The 24,886-nt window shown below is 49.6% G+C and overlaps 7 protein-coding genes; 2 read left to right on the top strand and 5 right to left on the bottom strand.

Moving 5' to 3' along the window:
* Positions 1-874: 874 nt before the first annotated feature.
* Positions 875-1,828, bottom strand: FFUJ_02622 (related to TFIID and SAGA subunit TAF61; the record flags this gene model as incomplete). Its single annotated transcript, XM_023574376.1, has 1 exon — positions 875-1,828. One exon carries the CDS (start codon positions 1,826-1,828, stop codon positions 875-877), a length of 954 nt encoding a protein of 317 aa, XP_023427740.1.
* Positions 1,829-2,877: 1,049 nt separating this feature from the next.
* Positions 2,878-3,558, bottom strand: FFUJ_02621 (probable CSL4-core component of the 3`-5` exosome; the record flags this gene model as incomplete). XM_023574375.1 has 2 exons in its annotated part: positions 2,878-3,048; positions 3,103-3,558. The coding sequence occupies 2 exons, from the start codon at positions 3,556-3,558 to the stop codon at positions 2,878-2,880; spliced, it is 627 nt and encodes a 208-aa protein (XP_023427739.1).
* A 1,988-nt stretch (positions 3,559-5,546) lies between these two features.
* On the top strand, positions 5,547-10,073 carry FFUJ_02620 (probable ATP-binding cassette transporter protein YOR1; the record flags this gene model as incomplete). XM_023574374.1 has 3 exons in its annotated part: positions 5,547-5,948; positions 6,073-7,712; positions 7,763-10,073. The coding sequence occupies 3 exons, from the start codon at positions 5,547-5,549 to the stop codon at positions 10,071-10,073; spliced, it is 4,353 nt and encodes a 1,450-aa protein (XP_023427738.1).
* A 584-nt stretch (positions 10,074-10,657) lies between these two features.
* On the bottom strand, positions 10,658-12,206 carry FFUJ_14894 (related to pseudouridine synthase; the record flags this gene model as incomplete). XM_023574372.1 has 2 exons in its annotated part: positions 10,658-12,096; positions 12,173-12,206. 2 exons carry the CDS (start codon positions 12,204-12,206, stop codon positions 10,658-10,660), a joined length of 1,473 nt encoding a protein of 490 aa, XP_023428743.1.
* Positions 12,207-13,453: 1,247 nt separating this feature from the next.
* Positions 13,454-15,967, top strand: FFUJ_02619 (uncharacterized protein; the record flags this gene model as incomplete). XM_023574371.1 has 5 exons in its annotated part: positions 13,454-13,712; positions 13,767-14,047; positions 14,110-14,265; positions 14,320-15,818; positions 15,856-15,967. 5 exons carry the CDS (start codon positions 13,454-13,456, stop codon positions 15,965-15,967), a joined length of 2,307 nt encoding a protein of 768 aa, XP_023427737.1.
* A 487-nt stretch (positions 15,968-16,454) lies between these two features.
* On the bottom strand, positions 16,455-19,031 carry FFUJ_02618 (related to cap binding protein 80 (Cbp80); the record flags this gene model as incomplete). XM_023574370.1 has 4 exons in its annotated part: positions 16,455-17,239; positions 17,288-18,368; positions 18,418-18,893; positions 18,980-19,031. The coding sequence occupies 4 exons, from the start codon at positions 19,029-19,031 to the stop codon at positions 16,455-16,457; spliced, it is 2,394 nt and encodes a 797-aa protein (XP_023427736.1).
* A 1,485-nt stretch (positions 19,032-20,516) lies between these two features.
* Positions 20,517-21,998, bottom strand: FFUJ_02617 (probable glycogen synthase kinase 3 alpha; the record flags this gene model as incomplete). XM_023574369.1 has 6 exons in its annotated part: positions 20,517-20,650; positions 20,706-21,104; positions 21,155-21,503; positions 21,558-21,641; positions 21,700-21,872; positions 21,953-21,998. 6 exons carry the CDS (start codon positions 21,996-21,998, stop codon positions 20,517-20,519), a joined length of 1,185 nt encoding a protein of 394 aa, XP_023427735.1.
* Positions 21,999-24,886: the final 2,888 nt, after the last annotated feature.

The raw sequence follows: 24,886 nt of genomic DNA, 5'->3' as shown, positions 1-24,886 counted from the left end.
GTGCAACGATCCTCGGTAATGTGTACGTGGGTGATTTGAATAGAGTTTTGGGCTATTGTCGACGGTGCAATAGTTCAGCTTGGCTGCAGGCAATGGTGTAGCTTTAAGCCCTAACCACGGCCGCTATCAGACCACCAAAGTTCTAGTCTATGTTTGGATAACTTGGGGGAGTTAACGGTTTTGATACATACTCCAGAATTATCTTCTGGCTTTCTTAGTACATAGTCCTCTTCAACATGATATCTTCATTTCCGCCTGTCTTTCTGTGACTAACGACAACCAAACTTGGGAGACAACCACGAATTTAATGGGTGACGGTACACCAATTGAGGTAGTCTGGAACTTCCGTTACGAAAGAGAAACGTTGAACAAGTGCGATGTCGTCTTTTACGAGAATACGTTAATCTCCTCGTTAAACACCTACGTATACAAATTTGCTCTCACGACTGAGCGAAGTTAGACACACTGCAATCAAAATCAGTAGTTGCCAACATAACATAACTTTAAGTTTGTGACAAATCACTCCCCTATCTTGCAGGTAGAGAGGGTAAGTTAGGCAAGAAACGCCATGATTATGAACAGACTGTACTTATATTACGCCGTACGTCGTATGTCAAAGGTAGGCCGTTCATACTATCATATGCTCATCATCGTACACTCTATTACGTTCTTCGCCGCGTACCACATAAAACCCCATTCCTGGTATTGCGCTTTAGCCGACTCCATACTCAATGGCTGTTGGTCCCACAAGATGTATCGTTCTTCATTATGCATTAATAAGTTATTTCATCCTTGAATCGTGCCCTGCCTGCGCCTTGACTAACCGAGGGGCATAAACAATCTAAGCTTGGGAGGTCGTTGTCGCCCTTTCTCCTCAGTTATTATCGTTCAACTGTTCTTTGTTACTGTGCTCTTCCAGAGACCGTCTTTCCGGATGCTCATCAACAGGTACGCTGTAAACCGAATCACGGCTGTCGGACTGGGGTTGCTTTGGCTTTGATTGCTCCTTTTCTTTTCGTTCTTCCTCTTCCTGCTGTCTTTCTAGCGCCTCAATCTCTTTGACAGTCTTTTTGCTTGACTCGACATCCTCTTCCGCCTCTGCCAATAGTAATCTCACTCTCTCGATCCTCGTCATGGCCCCTTCTAGTTTATCGAGACGTCTCCGTTTCTCTTGATCTCGTCGCTCCAGCTCATCCACGCGCTGTTCTAACTTTGCCCGTGCACGTCTCTCCTCGGCGACCATTTCATTTGCCTGCTCGAAGAGGGCAGCGCTAAGCTCCTCAACCTCCTGGCTGGTAGCTGCAACCTTGCCTTCGGCTTCCTTGCGCAAGCATTGTTCTCGATTGAGCGCCTCCAGAAGATCTTCGGCTGAGGGAGATGGCAGGGGTTGCAACTGTTGTGGACGGTGCGATTGGCTGCTTATGGAACGCTGGTTGGAAGGCCGGGAGGGGTTGGTGTCGATATGGGGAAGTTCGTGTGACTTGCGCGGGGAGAGGAAAGATGATAGCCGGCTGGTGCCGCTTTGTAGGAATGACATGCGAGGGTTTGTAGGCGTCGCAGGGAGTTGCTTCTGAGTTGGCGATGAGGGTAGCTGAGCGCGCAAATTGGCTAGTTCATCCTCGTAATCGGCCCAGCGATCGACGGCGGCAGTGGCCTTCTCATTAAGAAGACGGACTTGGTTTTCGAGATCTTCGATACGGGCCTGGGCCTCAAGCAGTTGAACTTGGCTGTGATCGAGAGGTAATGAATAGCCACAGCCCGGGCAGCACGGCGTAGAATCAGCAGAGAGAGTGGGCGCTGCCATTGTCATGACCATTGTCGTTGACATGGCCGGCGCATATATGATGTTGTATGTGAGCCGTCGGCGGTTACTCACGATGCAGGGCGGATGCTAGGATAGGTTTGTAGATGCGATAAACCGTACAATCACTGAGAATATGCCAGCGAAGCAATTATGGCCACCAAGGGATATATATATAAAAGTCGTGGGTGTTGTTTCAAAAAGAAACGTTCCAATGGATGCAGGGATAGTCAGCCCAAGTGTCCCTATTTTTGTCGCTGAACCGAATGCGGGCAGTGGCTTTGGCGCCTTGGACACGCGATAGCTTGAGGGGCCGGGAGGCGCTTGGGCGGCTGAGCAGGCGATTTCAGTGGCGCGTGTCTTGGTGATCAGGGTCCAGTATGTATTTTAGATTACGAAACAAATGGCGTTTCTTGTATACCCACGCATGTTACAGTAGCAAACCGAGACCTTGGGAATTGATGTTATTTATGTTGATTTCCCAATCTGCCTTGTTTGGGTAGTCATTTATTCCACTACTAGCAAAGACATAGGCAGTCAAGCGCTAAAGAACAACAAACGATATTTCATGACTCAATCTCGCATCAAATTGCTGTTGGAATGAATAAACAGGGTCAAGTCACGTCACTATGTCTGATCATGTTACATCCCATGCAATAACTCTGGGAATACGCTTCTCGGGTGGTATGAGCTTTAAATTATGTTGTTATGTTGATTCTGGGGCAGGCCCAACTCATTTTTCGCCCGGCCGTCCTGGGCTCAATTCTCGTCGTTGTGTTAACACTTCTTCGACTATCCCAAGCCCCGTCTCTTTTATCGGATTTGAGCGAAGAGCCCAGCCAGACGAATTGGCATTTATGCGAGAAGCCTCGCGCCATGAGATGATAACAGAAAGCCATTGTATGAATGGAATCCGGTGGCTATAGTGATGAACACGTGCCTTGTTCCCTGTAGAATACAGAGTTTGCAGGTGCACTTGTTCCGCGGCTGATAGGTCTCCTAGCCAGATTATTCCGAGACAAGCGATGTCGGGTGTCCTTGTTGTATCAGGACAGCTCTCAAACAAAACTGCAAGCTCAGCTTGGCTTTGCAACCTTTCGAGGCTCGCAAATTCCTGTTTCGGGATCTCTGTATTCTTTCCAACTGATAGGGACCATATCATTACCCGCCTCACTCGTAGCCATAACAACGCCCAGTTCGTTCGAAGCCGTCGATAGGTAGTAGTTGGCCTGGTCTCCGAGGGATATCTGGCACAAATATGTCAACAACACCACCCTATACCAAGCAAAGGGAAAACTCACCACTTGCGCGCGGACAATGTCGCCAGGCTTAAAAGACTCGTAAATTTTAACCTTATCCTTTTCTGTTGCCCTTACATCTTGCACTCTGATCACACCCTGCCACTCTGTCTGCAATACTGTGTCGCCAACTTGCTGAATAACCACAATCGCTTGCTTTGGCATCAGGCGCAGGACTCGTGCAAGGACAATATTCTCGACGTCGGGCAATATCTCGCGCTTGTGGCCATGACGGGCAACGGAGATAGTAGCCAGTTCCTCTGTCGTAGGTGCAGTGATCTTGTTGAGACGCTTTTGAGGGCCGGGAGTCTTTGCCGGGGGTGTCACAGTGACTCGGCCAAGCAGAGAAGAAACTACATTACCTCCGTAAACATGTGTTCCGGGCCCCGGCGCAAATTTGGTGACCGGGCCCAAGATATTGCCGGGCAGGGCAACGGAGGGAATGTCGTCGACAGCCATAACCCTCGATTTAGGTGCTTAGGTGAGCTTGCGGTGAAGGGTGTGAAGGATTTGCTTCATTCAGCTCCCGCGCGGATGAATATGCTTATTCACCGGAAGTCGTCAGCTCAATCTTTGCGGAATATCGGAGTTGGGTGTTGGATGACGAAAGCTCAATTCAGCCTTGCAGTTATGCAGTCTCATTGCATCCAGACTTTGCTGAAATTCTCCAAATCCATCGGGACGGCTTTCAATTGCGGGGCCGACATTGAAGCTCATGTGTTATGTAAGCGCCAATGTGGTGCTTAAGTCCCTGCCGATTAACTCCGTCCTACACATATTGAGTCCGCCGAACCGGAGCCGGGCTTTCACTCAAGAACGCCATTCGACGACAAGTCTATCGGATCTTATTGTTCCTCCTCGCTTACACGATGCAATGCAGTAGTCCGGCTACTAAAGACTGCATGGGCGGGGAAGCGGTAAGGTCTTTTTGGCACGGAGGGATAGGTTTCGTCATGGAAGCAGGACAAGGCCAATGCTGAGCTACCATACCTCGGATTCGAGGTCACCAGACCAGAGGGCCGTTATGCTGTGCATGGCATGACGAAGAGGTTATGCGGAGTGACTGCCAGACTCCTCAGACTCTGGTCCTAAGTCGGTCATTAACTCGTCTCGAAAGAGCTGGTCTAGATTCCAGCCATGGTTTTGGGTATAGTCGCAACGTGTTTACCATGCATCAACCACGCTGAGCAACCAATCGCCAATGTCGAATATTCAGCTTGTACTTCGTAGCGTTCGACTTGCTCAACCGTCAGCGCTGGACAGCCTTGACTTGTACGCTGGCCGTTACGCCCCCCTAAACGGGCTCAACTGACAACATCTCCCAGCAACAGTTACCAACTTGGGTAACTTGGCACAATGTCACGTTCTGAAATCTATAAAACGCAGATGTATGGTGTCTCGAGTTCGAGGAAGGCCTTCTAGTGCAAACTCGGGTAGTGGGTGAGGTGGTTCCATGCGGGATCTCCACACCCACACCCACGCCCCTTGGCAACAACTGGCTAATGAGAGGCACTTCGTTTTCGTTCGAAGATCCTAAAAGGGTGTTTTGCTGGTCAGAGCTCACCTACCTAGTATACGCGGACACTGAACGAGTTCCAGAGCGAGAGGCCGAGCCGAAGAGCACCCATCATGATGTTATTCTCGACGAACCGAGCCACTTTCAGCCCGGGTCTCTGTTTCCATCCAGTCACTTTGTGTCTTCTCTGTTGTGACAAACACCATTTACGGAGTTGCCTGAGTCAATCCGGTGACTCATTGCTTGTTATTTCATCATGAGCCTCTCATAGCCGTCATCGAAACTGCAACGAATCCATCCTTCACGCAACAGGCACCGGCCCCCCTTTGGCGCTATCTCCGCGTGGCAGGCACCCAGGATTATTGCCGTAATCCGAATCTGTTGAGCGTCGGTTCAAAAGGTCTCTAATAAGAGGCTGATTTTACAGTGCTTTGTAATCCATTGGGTCCTTTGTCTACTCTCTTCATCGACCATACAGGCGATGCAGCCACACCCAACCCACCCACACCCCCTGTAGACGGACTCTTTTTCCTACTGTCATTTTGACGAGATTCTATTACTTTTCTAATTCGCCTTTATTCCCTTCCCCTTCGTCTTAAATTCCCATCTGTCTCTTGTGTCTTTTCTCATTCCATCACGCCAAGATCTACCTGTGGGCCGTCCATCGATCGGTTTTGTTTCTTGGCAACCCATTACGAGGTTGTATCGCGATCTTAGAGACGAAAGTATATTGTTTCCGGTTCAATTCCGTCGCCTTTTCACTCCTCATAGTGTCATTGGTCTCACGACGACCTTTATAAAGTTGACATTGCTTGTGAGACTGTATCTGGGTATTGTTAGATATAGGCCTTAGCCGCGAGCCTCAGAGCTATTCCACGACTCATATCTGTTTCAACATTCACGGGATATACGAGATTGATTCAACGCAAATATGCCTGATCCTGTGGACAAGGAGCTTCAGCCCTCTGATACCCAGGCAGCGTCTCTCTCCCCAACAAATTTCGAAAAGTCCAGCGACTCAGATGAGGACAAGATAAGGGAGTTTGGAGAAAAACACGCCGAAAGAAGCGAGAAAATTGATGAAATCACTGAGAAACATGAATCAAGGCTTGCAGATCTCGAGGAAATCAAGACTGGCGCAACTGAAGCTTCAGCAATTACACCGACAACATCAGGAACTCAAGCGCAACAGAAGAAGTCATGGCATAAGAAATTGAATCCTCTCCGCTGGGGCTCGCCACCTCCGGTTCCTGAAAAGCCAATGCAGAGTAGGGAACATGATGCTGGTTTCCTAAGCAAGTTAACATTCCAATGGATGGGACCGTTGATGCATGTGAGTTTTAACACTTTCTCAAATTCTATCTCGCTGGTTATACTGCAGATCTGCAAGCCACCAATTTCTGATATGCGGCGCGGCCCGTCTTACAACGCTTTTGCTGACTCGATCATATCAATAGGCTGGCTACCGAAGACCCCTGGAAGAGAATGACATCTGGACTGTCAATCCGGACAGAGCCGTGGAACCACTGACTCTGCAAATGAAAGCATCGTTCCAGAAACGAGTTGAAAGAGGTGACAAGCACCCCCTATTCTGGGCTATGCACGAGACTTTTAAGGGGGAATTTTGGACGGGAGGCGCATGTGCCCTCTACACCAGCATCATTCAGGTCATAAGTCCATTCACCCTTCGATACCTAATTCAATTCGCTGCCGACGCCTATGTAGCGAACAAGACTGGTGGGCCTCCGCCCCATCTTGGTAAGGGTATCGGGCTGGCCTTTGGCATCACACTGATGCAAATCACGCAGAGTTTGGGAACGAACCACTACATCTACCGAGGCATGACAGTTGGTGGTCAGAGCAGAGGAGTTTTGATTGGACTTATCTATGAAAAGTCGCTGGTCATTTCAGGCCGCGCCAAAGCTGAGGGTGCTTTACAGAGCAACGCACCTGGTGCAAAAGACGATGCTGAAGACAAGAAGAAGGCCAAGAAAGCCAAAAAGGCGAAGCCGGATGCGTCAGATGGAACAGGCTGGGGAAACGGCCGTATCACTGCTCTGCAGAGTGTTGACACGTATCGTGTCGATCAGGCATCTGCTCTCTTCCATATGGTATGGACGTCTCCTATTTTATGTCTCCTCACTCTAGCACTCTTGCTCGTCAATATCACCTACAGCGCCCTGGCTGGTTACGGTTTGCTTGTTATTGGAATGCCGTTCTTGACGAAGGCTATTCGAAGTTTGTTTCACCGGCGACGAGCGATCAATCAAATTACCGATCAACGTGTGTCTCTCACCCAGGAAATCTTGCAGTCAGTCCGCTTTGTCAAGTTTTTTGGATGGGAGAAGGCCTTCCTCGAACGTCTCGGTGATTTCAGAAATAAAGAAATCCACGCTATTCAGATCTTGCTTGCTATTCGAAACGCACTCAATGCCGTCAGCATGTCACTCCCCATCTTCGCCTCCATGCTGTCCTTCATCTGCTACTCCCTCACGCATAGCGGTCTTACGGCTGCCGAGGTTTTCTCCTCGCTGGCTTTGTTTAACGGTCTCAGAATTCCCCTGAATTTGTTGCCAATGGTTCTGGGTCAAGTAATTGATGCGTGGGGCTCTGTTCAGCGAATTCAAGAGTTTCTGCTTCAGGAAGAGATGGTCGAAGATATGACAATTGACACCACGGGTGATGATGCGATCCGACTGCAAGCCGCCTCTTTTACTTGGGAGAAGTCGCACAAGGAAGAGTCCGAGAAGAGCGAGAAGGACAAGAAGCAGATCCAGGCTCAAACTTCTCAGCACGAACCTTCAGGTGATGACACAAGCACTTTGGTCGAGGAGCGAGAGCCTTTCAAGCTTCAAGATCTCAGCTTTGGTGTAAAGAGGAACGAGCTTGTTGCTGTCATCGGATCAGTCGGTAGTGGGAAGAGTTCTCTACTGTCTGCACTTGCTGGCGACATGAGGAAGACTGATGGCCACGTTACTTTCGGCGCATCCAGAGCTTTCTGTCCTCAATATGCTTGGATTCAGAACACCACTCTCAAGAACAACATCATATTTGGTAAAGACATGGACAAGAATTGGTACAAAGAAGTCATTCAAGCGTAAGTTCCCTCCATTGTCTCGCTTCAATTGTCGCTAACATACTTTCTAGCTGCGCGCTCCAGGCAGATCTCGATATGCTTCCCAACGGCGATATGACGGAAATCGGTGAACGTGGTATTACCATCTCTGGAGGTCAGAAGCAGCGTCTCAATATCGCCCGAGCCATCTACTTCGACGCCGATATCGTTCTTATGGACGACCCCCTTAGCGCTGTTGACGCTCATGTTGGCCGTCATATCTTCGATAATGCCATTCTTGGCCTTCTCAAGGATAAGTGTCGCATCCTGGCCACCCACCAGCTCTGGGTACTCAGTCGCTGTGATCGCATCATTTGGATGGAGAACGGCAAGATCCAAGCCGTTGATACGTTCGAGAAACTTATGAAGGACCATAAAGGGTTCCAGTCTCTTATGGAGACAACTGCGGTTGAGGAAAAGCGAGAAGAGGCCACGAAACCCGACGATGGCGAGCAACCCACGGCGGACGAGAAAAAGAAGAAGAAGAAGAAGGGAGCTGCCCTGATGACCCAAGAAGAAAAGGCTAGTTCGAGTGTCTCGTGGTCTGTCTACGCTGCCTACGTCAGGGCATCTGGTTCCATATTGAACGCTCCGTTGGTGCTATTCCTCCTTATTGTCTCTCAGGGAGCCAATATCGTGACAAGCCTGTGGTTATCATATTGGACTTCAAACAAGTTCAATCTCTCTACAGGTGTCTACATCGCTATCTACGCAGCACTTGGTGTTGTGCAGGCTCTCCTCATGTTCGCCTTCTCTGTGGTCCTGTCCATTCTGGGAACGAAATCGAGTAAGGTCATGCTTAGAATCGCTGTAACTCGCGTCCTTCGTGCACCCATGTCCTTCTTTGATACGACACCACTTGGACGTATCACGAACCGCTTTTCACGGGACGTTGATGTTATGGACAACAATCTTTCGGACGCACTTCGCATGTTCCTGTTGACCATGGGTATGATCACATCAGTATTCATCCTTATCATTGCGTTCTACTATTACTTCGTGATCGCCTTGGTCCCTCTGTACATTGCATTTGTCACAGCAGCGATGTACTACCGTGCTTCGGCACGAGAAGTCAAACGTTTCGAATCCGTCCTCAGATCGCACGTCTTTGCCAAGTTCGGCGAGGGCCTCACAGGTGTCGCGTCGATTCGAGCCTACGGGCTACAGGATCGCTTCGTTAACGAACTACGTGAATCTATCGACAACATGAACGGCGCTTACTACATTACCTTCGCTAATCAGCGTTGGCTCTCAATGCGAATCGATCTTATCGGCGTACTCCTTGTCTTTGTGACAGCCATCCTTGTTGTTACGTCCCGTTTCTCGATCAATCCTTCCACTGGTGGCCTTGTTCTGAGTTACATCCTCTCGATTGTTGGCATGATGCAATTTTCTGTGCGTCAACTTGCCGAAGTCGAGAATGCTATGAATGCTGTGGAGAGACTTTACTACTATGGTACTGAACTTGAGGAGGAGGCTCCTTCACATACCGTCGAAGTTCGGAAAACGTGGCCCGAGAAGGGTGAAATTGTCTTCGATAATGTCGAGATGCGATATCGTGCTGGTCTCCCACTTGTCCTTTCAGGATTGACAATGCATGTCAAGGGCGGCGAGCGCATTGGTATCGTTGGGCGTACTGGTGCTGGAAAGAGTTCTATCATGAGCACTTTGTTCCGTCTGGTAGAGATCTCTGGTGGTAAGATTACCATCGATGGTCTCGATATTTCCACCCTTGGACTTCACGATCTCCGATCCCGGCTCGCGATTATCCCGCAGGATCCCACCCTCTTCAGAGGGACTGTCCGCAGCAACCTCGATCCTTTCCATGAACACACTGATCTCGCACTCTGGTCTGCTCTGCGCCAAGCGGATCTTGTTCCTGCCAACGCTGCATCGCCCGAAGAAGCACGCCGTACAAACGATCCCTCACGTATACATCTCGACACCCCTGTCGAGGAAGATGGCCTCAACTTCTCGCTCGGTCAAAGGCAGCTCATGGCACTCGCACGAGCTCTTGTCCGAGGCGCCCAGATCATCGTTTGCGACGAAGCCACTTCCTCGGTGGATATGGAGACAGACGATAAGATCCAGGCTACTATGGCAGTTGGGTTCCGCGGCAAAACACTTCTGTGCATCGCTCATCGCCTGCGAACCATCATCGGCTACGATCGTATCTGTGTCATGGATGCAGGGCGTATCGCTGAGCTGGATACACCGATGGAACTGTGGAAAAGAGGCGGTATTTTTCGCAGCATGTGTGATCGCAGTGGTATCAGGGTCGAAGATATACACGGTGCAAAAGAAGAGATGGTTGTGGTGACAGGAGAGAGCAGCCAACAGTGAGGTGCTGACAGCATATAATCATGAAAATGGTGTTCAAGCATATAGATTTGATATAGTCAAATATTTGAAAGCTCAATGAGCCCGAAAGATGCGGCATTTTAGTTCATAAATGAGAATACAGTTGTTTCCATACGTTGCGGATTTATATGTATTATGTGCATAATTTCCCAACTCGCAACTACTCTGCTTAGACTGATAGAATGTGTGTGGGCAAGCTCCGTGCGTCCTAAGTGAGATACTGTAAGGAGTTCTGACACCAAATTGCATATAGGAACATCTAGGATAACATGTAAAGCACTTGATGGGTCTGCTCGGATCGTCTGAAAGTTGGGGAATGAGGACACTGCTGGAACCCGAGCGATCCTTGACAAAGCGGTGCACTTAAGACTGGTCTTGGTACATAATAAAGATATATTCTTCGTAGCTAGCAAAACGCGGAACGCCTGGCATAACATATGACGCTTTAGAAATATTCTAGTCTAGCCACTCTTTTATAGGCCTTGCCATCTAACTCAGAAACACCACCTCGTGTCGTCAGTTGGCCTGGCTATATGTTCTTCTTGCAACGAGCAACATCTCACGGCTCAGTCCTCAATGCCGTTCCATGACTTCTCATCCTCAGACCTAATTGCGGTTTCGGACTTTGACGTCTCTGATTTGGGTTCCTTCACGGGCTTGGAGTCCTCCTGGGACTCAAGAGCTATCGCCTTTCGAGGCGGTGATTCTGTCTCGTTTGGAGAATTCGATCGTCTTCGCTTTTCTCCCTTGTTGGGACTTTGTTGCTTGTCGTGTTTCCATTTAGATGAGCCATTGCCCTTCGACTCATTTTTCTTCTTATTCGACTTGTCACCAGCGGGTGGTTGTGGCTTGTTCTTGCTCCAACTCTCGAGCATACGAGCAACTTGAGGCCCCCAAACCTCTTCACCCTTGGCCAGATCCTCATATTCGAGACAGTTGTCGTTCCCGACTTCGAAGTCGCTCTGGCGTGTTCGAGCAAGCTCTGCCATCAGGGCAGCTGAATCCAGCTTAGCCCCTAGATCATGGCAGAAGCTCCTGACATAGAATCCAGATGTTACAGTCAACCGCACCTTCACGGCGGGAGGTCCTTGGTCGCTCCACGGGGGAGGTGTGCTTGTATCAGGCGACTCTGGAACCAGGTTCGACCCCTTATTAGAGTATGTCGGCTGTGGTAGCTGTCCAAGAGCGCCAGACATCATGGGAGGCTCTTTGGATTTTCGCGATCGCTTCGAAGGTGCATCTTTGATAAGCGCATCTTGGCGCTCCTCAAAACTGCGCTTGAACGATTCGTGCGCCGCTATCGCTTTATCGTCCTGTTGCTTCTCCTCTGGGCTCAACTTCTTGTTGGTCTCCTGTTGCTTCTTAACCCTCCAGACCTGCTCCGCCAGGTTGCGCTCTGCAGCCTCAGCTTCCTCGGTTGGCCATCGGTGATTGTGCTTCCCAGGCTCGTACCATTCCACCAGCTCAATGTCCTTAACCTCGACTTCTCGACCCTCGATCTGTCGTGGGATGGGCTTGCCTTCACGCGCATACTCATACAGGGGCTTCCCGTTCATCTTCAACGCAGAGTATAGGGGCGGGATCTGCATCTGACGGCCCCTGAACGTTTCGAGCTCCTTCTCAACTTTCTCGCGAGTGATATGCTCATATGGCCGCTTGGTCAGAATGCGACCTACTCGATCGTAGGTGTCGGTCGCGGCGCCAAATACAACAATGGTCTCGTACGTCTTAGTGCATTCCAGAAACTGGGGAAGAGACTTGGTGGCGGATCCAATGCCCAGGATGAGAACACCTGTAGCAAGGGGATCCAAAGTTCCTCCATGGCCAATCTTGACCTGCGAGGCTTTCTTGATGAGCTTGCGACGGGCGAACTCTTTGCCGGATTCGCTAATGCGCTTTGCGACCTCGGAATCGATCAATGGCTTGAAAAAGCTAGAGGGATTGAATGCTTGCTGGCATTCGCGAATGACTTGCGCCGAGCTTTGGCCGCAAGGCTTGTTGATGGCTAAAAGCGATCATGTTAATACAATGATAAAGAGAGAGCAAAGTTCGCAATGGAACAGAGTCAGCAATTCACCTACCAAAGACGCCTTCTCGGACCTGGTCCGCTGCCATCTTCAATGTCTTTCGGGGAAGTCGCATAAGCTCTCCAAAGGACTAGATATGGCCAAGAGGAGAAAACAGGAGAGAAGGGAGGAATGGAAAGTGTTGAACTTGAGGCCGCGGTGGAGCTTGTTAAGAAGATCCAGCGCCCGCCACCAAACGCACCACTCACTTACTTTGACCTCAGAGCTCGATTCATTGTCTTGGGCGCAGAAAAAAAAAAGTCTTATCAGTAGTAGTCCCCGCTTAAAAATTACCAGGAACAATTAAAAGTAGTCTAGGCTACAATAAGTCATGTTAAATGCCTATGCGAACAATAGAAACAGGAGAAGCTTGGAGCATGCTCTAAGCACAATTGTACGGATACAAGCGATTTGTGAGTTCGTGGAGCAATTAAGATTTGTAACTGCCTTAAATCCGATGTAAACGTTTGGAAGTTCCAGGCTCACCGATTACATGTAATACGAAACAGGAATAAACATACTGCTCGAGTAATTATTTCAGCTCTAGATCCTGACGAGCTATTATCGGCAATCCTTGATTGGAGCAAAGGCACTTTAGCCAACGCGTTCTAGTGGGACACCCAAGAACACCTCACCTTGCCTACCAGAGGAAAGAAAACTCAGGACCTTGACCCTAAATGATAATAATATTTAGGTAATCTAGCCGTGGTGTAGGGGAGTCTTAATAAGTCTATTCTATTACCCTGTTTCAATTCTTGAGTTTTCTTGCTCCCCTAGGCTTGCCCCAGGGAGTAAGAAAACTTGGAGGCTCAAGGCAGGGTGTCAAAAATAACAAGCCGAACGGGCATGGAGAGGCCATGTCAAGTGTCACTAGTATTTTTGTCTAATTGGATACAGGTCTAAGCTTTCTTACCTTCTCTCTTCAGAAAACAATAACCCCTGTAACTTTAGTGGGCTGTCAGTGATCTGCCCCGCCATCTTGCCATTTGAAGCGCGACCGCGTTTCTGTGTAGGCCTGCCGATTGAATGCTAAGTTAGCTCTCATCAACTGCACATTTATTGTATTCGCAGTCCTTTTGCACCACTTTCACATCACCAACACCTCCCATTCTTGCTACGAACAAACCACTTCTCGCTACTCCATTGACCGGTACTTTCAATACAAGTTGAAATTCATCAACATCTCTACCCCTTGCCTACCGAGGCCGATTTACTCGTGCGTTCTCAAATCAACGACCTGCCAACGTCTTAACGCCCCATTTCGATGAGCGCTCTCGAGGCTTGAACATTGCAAACATGGTCGGGCGCCCCCGCCGGGCGTCTACGTCTAGTGTCGATACAGAAGATGAGAGTCAAAGATCATGGAAGCAGGAGAAATCGGTGCTGCGGTTTGACCCCGGTGGTGTGGACTCAGATACAACCTTCGAGATCAATGATGCCGTCGTTCTCAACAAAGATGGTCACACCCTTGAAAACGCCCTCGATGTCGCTACACGCGGCCCCTACATCATCCGAGGATTGCTCCATATTGAGGAGCAGTCGCAGAGAGCACGCCGTTGGTTCTTGCACCCATGATTATGATGTAATGAGATCTAACTGTGCATCACAGTCATAATGAAAGTGCGTTCTTTGACACCTTTCGAAGTCAGAAAATGCGGCCAATTCTCTATCGGAGAATCTGAAAGCGGTTCTCCAGTCATATGGATGCTGGGTGCTTGTGGATGGTTCGAATTAAACCCTGCGCCAGCATACCTCCCCATATACAGAAAAATGCAGGAGGCTATACGGCTCTACTATAGATTGATGGCAATTTACAGAGATAAGAAACCCAAGAGGGCGAAGAAGAGCAAAAAAGATGCGCTGAAGGAACTCTACCAGGTATTTCATGAGGTACGTATCGCGGTCCCTCGTATGCTGCTTAGCTATACAACGATCCTGACTCTCTATTCAAGTATGCTGCCAGTATAGGAGATGGTTCAACACTCGAGGAAGTGATCACAAGATGTGATGACCATGCTTCGTTTCTCATTGCTCAATGCATCCAGGACCAGAGCGAGGTCGAGTGGTTCGTGACCCCTTTCTTCAAATGGTTGATAAATAGACATCAAGTGAGTACAAGATCCTTTGTCGTCCGGACAACTGAATCTTATCAATCTTTTCAGGATCTATACAACAAGGAGCTTGAAAGAATGAACAACCCTCCGCAGCCCCAGAGATCCCCCTCTGTTGAGACCAGCAACACCCCTGTCTCACAGATATTGACCTCCCGAACTCGCAATGCTTCTTCGGCCCCGTCGACAGCTCGCGACGCAACCCCAGATATCATTGAGCCTGAGGACAGTCCTCCCCGACGACGATACTCAAGATCGCGGTCTGCTACTCACAGGCCCGAAAACACTGCTGTGGACCTGTTCAGCTCTACACAGATTTCGAGAGATGGGTCAACAAGGCCGGGCAGCGTTCATTCCTCAGCTAGTGTATCAAGCGTCCGTATGAGCCAGGCACCTGGTACGGTGGATGCCAAGGACGATGCTTTCCGGAGCGTTCTTGATGCCCTTGAGTGGATTCGCGTAGAGATCAGCAACTCCAGGAACGGACATCTGAGCATCCCAGCTGTGACTCAGCGATTCTGGTCAAACTTCAGTTTCCCCACCTACAAAGGCGATATAAGGCCATCGTATAGGGTGCCTATCACGGAAGTTCTCCATTACAATGCGCATGCTCTCTTACAGGTTCTTAACAAGGATAAGTATGATGGCGAATTCTATTCATGGCTACAAGAGCTCGCCCAAACGCCTTTCAACCCTGTCACCATTAAACTATCAGATTTTCCGTTCTACGTTAAACGACGTCAGCCATCTAACAAGAACAACCCAAGCAAAACAACGCCCCCCTCGCAAGCTAGAGCCGCCTCTAGGAACCACGATGGAGGGCCTTCAACTCCTCTCCGCTCTTCGCCTGCAGGTAAGAGCCTTATGCGACCAGGTCGTCCATCTGGTATCAAGTCCAGTCTTCGTCTGGCAACCACTTCTAGAAAGCGGCCTCACTCTGAAGTTGATAGTGACTCTGAGGATGAGGGGTCAGAGCCGAAGCGATCCCACTACTTTTCTGGTGAGGAAGAGACTATGGGTGATACCAGTCACATGAGTCTGTCCGAGGATGAAGATGCTCAAGAAACATCTGAAGGCCCTGTCAAGATTTATCTAAGAGCAGACAACATCCCTACAACCGTACCACGTGGCCCTGGCGAGACATGGGTCTGTGAAGAAGAGGATTGTGGATATGTGGTCCGTGGCGGTGATATTCAAAACTGCCGAGACCGTATCAGACGCCATTTTAACGAGCACGAACAGCAGATGGATCGTGTAAACCTCGCCAGGACCGAAGCCACTCGCGGTCACTTGCCTGTAAAGTATGCTTATTTCCCGCCCTTTCTGATTGTCGTTGAGTTACATCCCCCTTGCATTACCCAGCAAAGGCAAAGCCCGCCTATAGACCAAGTTGCTACTGCAGCCTCAACTCCAACACTTGCGAACAGCCCTGTTGCACCCTCTCTTCAGCCACGAACACCAGAGTCGTCTCCAACCAAGACTCCTGTTCTTGCGAGCAGACACAACTTTAGGTCCATTGTAGATGGATTCCGAAGACGCGCCCATCCCGTGTCAGATAACATCGATAAACTGACATTTTGATCATAGTCACCTAATGGACAAGCTCAAAAAGCTAGGTGAGAAGTCCCAGGCCGCCGAACAGCTTAGGGTCAACGAAATCGTGTTACCCCAGCGCATCAAACGAAACCTGCTTGTTTAATCATATCAGACGACACTTCTCGGCTGAATCGTACTTTCTGCATCAGCCCTATATTTTGTTTCAAAGGAGATACCCTCAGTAATGGCGCAGCGTCGGTTAACTAGGACGAGACCAGTATTCAATGGTCATGCAAGCAGCAATATCTTGGGGATGGTGCAAGCCAGAGCTCAATCACCACTTGCGGATACTCACATGAGTGAGCTTAGAATGGGCAATATTGTAAACCAAACTCAAGTCACGAATTATGTATCAATGCTACCAATCCACTTATGCATGTGGATGAGATACACCAGGTCACATAAAAACGTTCATAATACCTGCAGTACATAATCTAACAATGTTCTGTCGTAAGATAACATATCCTTTGAAATTATGTAAATTACCTGAATTCCGTACCCTGTAGTTTCAGAAATGACACTCCGAGTAAGCTCCATTTTAGTACACGTATATCTATCGCTCCGTGTTCGATACTTTGCGGTTCGGTCGTCTAATTTCCTACTCCATCCGTAGCCATCTTGTCTTTACCCAAATTCTTGCTCACCTCGAGAACAAAGGCCTCCTCGATGGCACCCATCCTCTTAAAGACACGCAGCCATCGTTGTCCCCATCGTCGGATCATGGCTTCGCGATCGCTTGATCCGTCACCTCCCTCCATCAGCTCATCCTTGCTTCCACCAGCCCAGCTAACGAGAGCATCATTCATGGCGCGGAAAAGATCCTGAGTCGATTTTATCTCCTTGATGCGTGTCTCCTCATCGGTTTCGGGTGCAGCGACAACATCACGGCTGCGACGCGTGACTTTGAAAATCGTGTTAAAGACTAGCTCAAAGAGATGAGGTTCGGTGAGACTATCACCACCATCAGTGCCGTTGGCTGGCGTGCTAGCCACAAGAGCCCAGTCTACCACGGTAAAAGGGGTCAGGATGGAGTAGTTGACAAGTTTTTCGATGATTGAGAGAGCAACACCAGGGTGTGCGTGCCAGTAACTCATGACGGCAGAGATAATTTGGGCGCGCGCCGCATCGGAGGAATTACCAGCTTCAAGTAATCGACCCTTGGTTCGCTCGATACAGGCAAGGACGTGGCTTAACGACTTGGAACCAACCCAGCAAACGGCGGTCATAAAGACATCTGTGCTGGCAACGATAGGGTCCAATGATTGCTCTGAAGCTTGGGTTCGAATGCTGTCGAAAAGAGGCTGAAACTCCTCATCTGGTGCTTTCCGTCTCAGGAGACTGGCGATTTCCTGGCCCTCCTTGGAGAACGGCGTTTCTGGAGCATGTCAGTAAGCTGCACTGGGCAATAGAACTCGATACATACCAGGATTCTGAAACTTGAAGTCGGGAACATCTTTCTCTTTCTCAGGGCCTACCAAGGGTAGGTAGGGTTCAGGGAGGGTCTTCTGAATTCTCTGGGCAAAACTCAGTCTCACTTCCTTATCCAGGGCACCCTTCAAGAACCACTTGCTGGGATGGGCATTTGGCAGTTGCGCATCATCGACCCATTCGACCCACTTCCAGGTGAAGCCAAAATTACTGAGATGGTGGGAAAACCAATCCATGAACCGATAGCTCAGCTCCAGATCCATTTGAGGGCTGTTCCGGTAGAGATATCTAATAGCCCTACCAAGACTAGGGGCAATAGCGGCTGGTGCCAACTTGCAGGCCTCAGTGAGGACTGAATGGTAGTACACAAGCTTTCGCTCGGGCGTGGGCAGTTGGAACAACTGCGAGAACACTGTATCGACAGCAACATCCTCTGGCTTCCATGTGTTTTTACCATCGGGAAAGTTCTTCAATTCATCAAAAGGAGTGGCACGCTTAACAAAAGTGCCGTCGGCGAAATAGCAATCCAGGTCCATCATGTAGCGAGCCGTCACATTACGGTTGAAGTCCAGGATGTTGATCGTGTCAAGAAGGCCATCGCGAATAAGGGATGCAGCGATGTCGGTCACAGCTGGGACAGAAGAGATATCCTGTTGAGAGTAGACTGAAAAGTATATCTCTGGAAATAGAGGTCGGGGCCCGGCAATAACAGTTGCGGGAATGGCGATAGCGGGAAGCGCGTGTTTAGGCGCATTCGAGAGTTTGTCTTGAGCCTCGATATCCTCCAGTGGCATCTCCCAAGGTCGTGGCAAGCATGATAGTTCCCAGTTCTTGGCTGCTTCAGACTGGAGCTGCTGTTGGAGCAGCATACAAACACTAAGAGACGTGCCAGGACTCTCTTCTTTGCCCTCGGGGTGATAAGGATCAACAAGTACCTGGAGGGCATGAGGTTCGGAAGCAATAATGTCTGTCTTCTCCATCAACTCCGCAGCCTTTTGCTGAAATTGTCCAGGGGCGGACACCATGATGTAAGGGATGGTAAGGAGAATTATCTTGACAATTTCGGTACCAATAGTCTGTCATAAGTCAGTAAACAGATTCAGATTGCCACATCGTTCAACTCACGTCGTCCGAACTGGCTGTTTGGAGGTCCGCAGCTCGACTGAATAGCTCCTCTAGAATGGGAAAGAGGCCATCCCCTTCCATCAAAGACTGCAGACAAGCCAGAAACTTAAGAAGCAACTTTACATCACGCCATTCGCCCTGAGCGATCTTGTCTGCTGTCATTTGCCCAATGCGAGCGAGGATCTCGTCAACGAACTCAGGCTTCAGGGTATTGATGATGTGAACAACGGCGGCAACGAAGGGCGTCTTGAGAGGCTGCTCGAGCAGAAGTTGCGTCACCAAGTCGAGAAATGTCTTGCGAAGATTTTCGTCGTCATGATTTTCGGCCACCATATGTGCAATGGATTGAACTTCTTCTGCCCATCTGCGCAAAGGAGAGTCTGCGATGCTCAGAAGCTGCCGTCGGACGCGCACAGGAAGAGGTGCCGAGTCAACCCGTCTTCTCTGGTTTCGGCGATCGTAATGGTCGTCGTCATCTACATAACAGAATATTAGCAGGTGAGTTGAAGGGAACGCGACAGCTTCGCGTAGCTTGCATCGGGCTGAGCTCAGCGCAACACACCTCGATATCTTCGCTTGCGGTAGCCGCCTGGTCGTCGATCGTAGTCGGCCATGATGCGCTTCTCGTATTTGAAAACGTAGCTGCTTGTCGAATCTCAATAGTGGCTCGTAGTGATGATAAGTAAAGTTTGTGAGATCGAATGCGAGGCTGCGTCACTGCTAAAAGTTTGGGAGGACATCCACTAGGGACGGGATTAAGTAGAGTGATATTGGTAGCTGCCCTGAGGTGCATGAACTAGCGTGGGATTGGAGCATTGTCGTACGAAGCGAAAAGTACCGCGAGGCTAACACGCTAACACCTGAGCTTAGTGTGAATGCCTGAGGCAGGAGTATGTAACCACTGACATAAGTCTGCTTGCCTTCCCAACATAGCTATGATTCAGAATCATCAAATAAACGGATCTTATGAGACCCTTCCTTTGGCGGTATTGCGAGGCTACAAAGCATGCGGCCAATTTACAGGCTTCCACTTGATTTTGAGCTTGACATAATATAATAGACTCAATACTCAACTTTTAATTTCTAGACATCGGCGATCACTCAAGTAAAATGATCCTCGAAGAGTACCAAGTAGAAACTAGAAACCAAAAAACGTGGATTTTATCAACTTGCGCAATTGAAGTCTATACATAAAAGCTGTATGCTTTCCAGAGACATCAATTCAGAGCTCCCCACGTGCTTCAATGCGTCACGTCATTCATTCTTCTGCCTTTTATTTGTGATTCATAAGCAGTCCCTTATTCTTTATATCGTCTTGGACCATTGACGACTAGACCAAATAATGCCAAACTCCTCCACGTCGGCGGGAAAGCGAGAGTAAAATGCCACAGGGCCGTCCATGGCCAGCTTCAATTGATAAATTCGTTGCAGCGTTGAGGACAATATCGGTTGCCGGGTTATGTTCACCGCAGGCCATACCAGACCAAACCTTTTCAACCACTCAGGCGTCTCCAACCAATCCCAGGATCGGAACCCTCTGGGCAACCATGGCAAAGGCATAACGCGGCACCAAAAGAAGAATTCAACAAATGTCATCGCCATTCGCAAAGCCAACCATAGCCGAATAATTGGGTTCCTCCCTTGAGACGCATACAATAAAAAAAGAGCACCGATCATCCTCATGCATCGAAACGTGGTCTAAAAACGTAATTCCCTGTGATATGCATCAATGGGGTTATCCCTCGTCGTGACTAGCCTTAAGGCAAAACTGAGAGCGGGTTCATATAAAGGGCACGCACAACGCCCAATCCCCTCCCTGCCGGGAAAGACTCCAACGCTCACCAGAACACACATGCCTTCTCATCTGGCCCTCGACGCCTATACACCGTGCCTTGTATCAAAGACCGACGCTATTAGCTTCAGGACCATGTAGCGCCTGCCCGCCATCTGACCCGGCCTTAGCCTGGGCCATCGCTCCCAACCACTTTTACTCAGCTCGGTACTGGGAGTGGACGAGGCAGGACTCTTCCACAGCCGCGGAGAGCCTGAGAAGGGTGTAAGCAAATGCAAACTACCCTTCGCCTCGACGCGAGGCCGGCTCAATCGAGTTTCGCCATCATCTCCTGCTCCGTCAAGGGTGTGAAGTGGTCGATATCAAGGCCTTGAGATGCTAACACGGGTCGGATGTGTGCTGGAACAAGCTTTTGGTTCAGGCTGGGGGCGATTGAGAGTTCTGGATCATTGTTAGCTATCTTGCTGTTGAAGGTGTCTGTGGAATCTCATCATACCATGACGTGTGAAATCGAAAAGCGCAGGGAGTTCACGAAGCTGGCCAGTGCCGTGTCGCGAATCAGGAAGCTTTGTATTGGGGTCCCGAAGTTCGTCAAAGAAAGGGTGAACCATAGCATCGATGGCTGACTGTCGCTCGGTTGGGGTGTACTCAAGGAGGCGGGCGATGAGGTCAATAGCATTGGCATCCGCCTTTCGGAAGACCTTGTTAAATGGATGAGGCTTGATCTGGGGGAACTTGTGCTCCATGTAGTTGGGGTTCATGGTTCGAATTTGTTCTCGAGTAGGAGTGCCCAGGACCTTGATTATTTCGACGAGCTGATCAATGCCCGACTCGCCAGGGAAGAGAGGTTGACCAAGCATCAATTCAGCCATCACACAGCCAGTAGACCACACATCTAGGCCAGTTAGCAAGGAGGTATGATTAGTATTCGTACAGAAATCTTACCGATCTTTGTGGTATAATTTGTCGCACCAAAGATAAGTTCAGGTGCACGGTAGTACCGGGAGCAGATGTACGAAACGTTGGGCTCATTAGGGACCAAAATTTTCGCACTTCCGAAATCGCAAAGCTTAAGGATGCCGCTGTTGGGATCCAGGAGAAGGTTCTGAGGTTTGATGTCTCGGTGACAGATGCCCTGAGAGTGAATGTATGCCAAGGCTCTGAATAACTGGTAGATGTACAACTTGACCTCCAGGATGGGCATAGTAGTTTTCATCTTGTTGAAAAATCGAGAGGCTCGGTAGACGGTCTCGGGCACGAACTCTTGGACGAGGTTCAAGTAAACCTCATCTTTCTATGAGGGAATTAGCGGATTGGGCGACGTAACTGGATGAGCAAGATCCCATACACGTTCACCATTGGAATAATAGAAAGCCTTCAACTGAACAATGTTGGGGTGGCGGACAATGCGCATGATCTGGAGCTCACGGTTCTGGATTGGAGGAAACAATTAGTAAATGGCCCGGACAAGCTGGGTTAGTGCCTAGTACCTTGAATCGCTTGTCCTGAAGGACTCGTTTAATAGCAGCATCCTCTCCGGAAGGGGACAGTTTGGTCTGGAAAACAACACCGAAGGAGCCATTTCCAACAATCTTGCATTGCGTGTATTGCAGATCCCGAGTTTCTCCAGTCACTCCATCTTGGACCTTCTCGCGGATCACCTCTGCAATTGTGTCAGTTGAGCGGTCATCTATCAAACCAGGCACAAGATTCAGGCCCAATGGCAGGGGTTGGTATACTAACCTCCCATCCGGAGGCTGTTGAAGGCGTTTGGCCGATGAGCCGACATTGTTTGGATGCGTATGTCCTATTCGAAGCAAAAATGCAGGCAAAGTGGGCAAAGTCGCCGGGGCGGTTCAATGCAAGAGGGATGCTTTGTGTAGTGGGAGCCGTGATGGGCAAAAAGAGCGGGCCAATGTTGGTGACTTGATTGGGAGAAGCTGAATCGCAAGCAGAAGCTCGGCCGATGATGATTTCTTAACAAAGGTCTGTATTTGCGCGAGACGAGTACAGAACACTTGGATGACGATGGACGAGTAATGTCTCGGTCGAACAGGGTATCGGCACGGGCGCAGAGGGGCGACTCGTGAGGTTAATTCTGCACTCAAAGTTTGGCAGCCGGTGGATTTATGGCTGGTAAAACGTCTGCCGACTGTCGGAATGGACTATTGACCGTATGTGAGCTGGAGACAGTGACAGGGACGATGCGCAAAGAATTGGCAAGGCCAAGGGTATCTGGGGAAACAAAGAGAAAACCGAGGGGGAGAATCGGTGGTGTTTTTGGTGGCACGGGACAGGCTGGAGGGGGGGCGGGGCAGAGGGGAAGGGAGGGGAGGAAAGGGAACGGTGGGCGCGAGAAAGTGGGCAAGAGACGGGGTATAAAAAGCTGTTGGTAACGAGGGAAAAAGGACGCCGGGGGACAGGGCCTAAACATAGATCAAGTACTAATGGAGAGGTAGAGCCTTAGGTGGCGACGCAGGTGAGGGACGGACAGGCCGTGTTGGGTCGGGTCTCTCTTTTCCAGTCCCAAAGACAACTTTTCGCTGACTGAGCGCGTGGGTACAAGCCCGAATTGATAAGTTTTGAAGCAAGGCAGAGTGGGAGGAAGAGCGAGGAGGTTGAGATGAGGAATATGCGTGCATGCGTGCGGCAGGATGCGCTATGCTACCTACGCATGCATTCAGTGGCATGGATTTGTTTGGGTAGGTTTTGGATTGAATTTTTTTTCCCTCTTCTCTGTTGTCACCTGTTTCTGCACTGGCTGCTGAGGCTTATGCAAGGGTCAAGTGGTGAAGGAGCTTCTGCAGTCACATTGACCTTGATTGAATGAAGCCCAAACGTCACGCTTCCAAGCTTTAAAGTCAAGCACTTTGCTTTGGCGACCTTGAAAAAGCGCTGAACACAAAGTGATGGATAGCCAGGCGTGTACTTGGTGCTAGGGGAGTGCGGGCATGGAGGCTGGCGCAAGGCGGGTCGGGGCGGGGTGCTGGCTAGATGGAACACACTCGTGACAGCCCGTTGACAGAATGCAGCCAGAGGTCAAGGATAATACGACGAAAAGCTGTTGCAAGCCAAATGTTGAGGGAGTATAAGACAGCAAAAGGAAAGTGAATAGGTGCCTGAGGAATGGAAGGGCCAGTGATGTAGTTCACGTGAAAGATATGTACTTACTTTAGTCCGTAATGCAATCGACACGGGCAGTGATGACGATGATGCACAGTTGGAATCGTGGAGTTGGTGACCTCGAGATCTAGTTACGGCTCCTAGCACTGACCGATCGTGAGATGCGTCAGATTTTCGACTAATAAGGAACAAAGTGGCAAGGGCCTCTGATGTTTGTTGGAGAAGGGAAAGACGTAATCAGATTGACTTGACACGAGGCAGGGTGGTTGCTTGTGTTCATGTGAGTGCAATCGGGTGCGGTGCAGTACTGTGCTTTTGGCGGCGTATGTGGTGGTGCAGCGGCTAGGTACTGTGGCAGGGCCAGGCAAGAAGCAAGTCAACTTGAAATGCGGCGAACTATAGTATGAGACAGTGTAGACCCGATGAGGCTCTTGTTTCTGGATTGTCGAGTTTGACGAGGGTTTGCAGAAAGCGTCGACGAACGGATGAGTGCACTACAGCAACAGAAGGCAGCGGCGGGAGCGAAGAATTAGATTGAGAAGCGGCTCGAGCGGACAGACGTAGCGCGGATGCGGCTTGCGATGTGGCCCAGAACGGAAATTGTCAAGCCAGTATGAAGTCTGAAAGCCCCCAAAGTATGCCAAGGGCGATAATTGAGAATAATAGAATATGATGGCAGAGGAGGAATGCTTGACGTCCAGTGAAATGAGCTGAGCTGGGCTGGACTGAACTGAACTGAGCTTTGCTGCGATGGTGCTGAGCTCTGCTGGGCTGAGGAGCTGTTCTGAATGGGGCTTGGGCGCGAGGACCTAGTCTAAGGTTGCGGAACCTGACTGGGAGAGCTTGGGTGGACCCGACCTAGGCGAACGACGGGTAGGAACCTAAGATGACACTCAAAAATCAGTGTCTCGGATGGTACTCTTTGACTTAGGCACCTGTACATACTGCTGCAGCTCGAGGTGGTTGTTGAAGAAGTAACTCCGGGGATTTGCGGGGCGTTTTCTGCTTAATCTATACAGAGTGACGGCATGGCCATGGGTAAGGATAGAGGCAAAGTTCAACAAAAACCTCTAGAGTTTAAGATTTAGGTCTGTCGTTAGCCTAAGATGGTTGCAAGACGTGTAATGAAGTGGTTTGGGAAAGAGGGGGCACTGTTGGTGTGTGAGGGGTCAACCAACAAAGCTGGAGCAGAGAGCGACAGCAATATGCATAGGTTCTGACATTCGTCTCATTACCAGGCAGACATGGATGTCTCTTGATACACTGCAGTTTCCAGACACGAGAAGCGAAAGATGCAAGCTATTCGGGACATGGGGCCTTGAGTCGTGAGGAATACGGATGTTGTGTGGGATTGCATGTAGGTACCTTAGGTTGGGAGCGAAATGGGAGGATAAGGTAGGGAGTATCACCATTTGGTATCCATAACTGCAGGTTAATTGAATACCTAGACTTTCAACATGGGCAGCTTAGTACCTATAGCATTGACTTTTGGGGACAGTAGTCACCAGCGAATGGCTCCAGCAGCACAAAGGATTGGGCAAGTACAGTTGTGCT

The sequence above is a fragment of the Fusarium fujikuroi genome, chromosome FFUJ_chr03 (genome assembly GCF_900079805.1).
Source record: "Fusarium fujikuroi IMI 58289 draft genome, chromosome FFUJ_chr03".
Classification (NCBI taxonomy): Eukaryota; Fungi; Ascomycota; class Sordariomycetes; order Hypocreales; family Nectriaceae; genus Fusarium; species Fusarium fujikuroi.
This window is presented reverse-complemented; position numbering and strand designations above follow the sequence as displayed.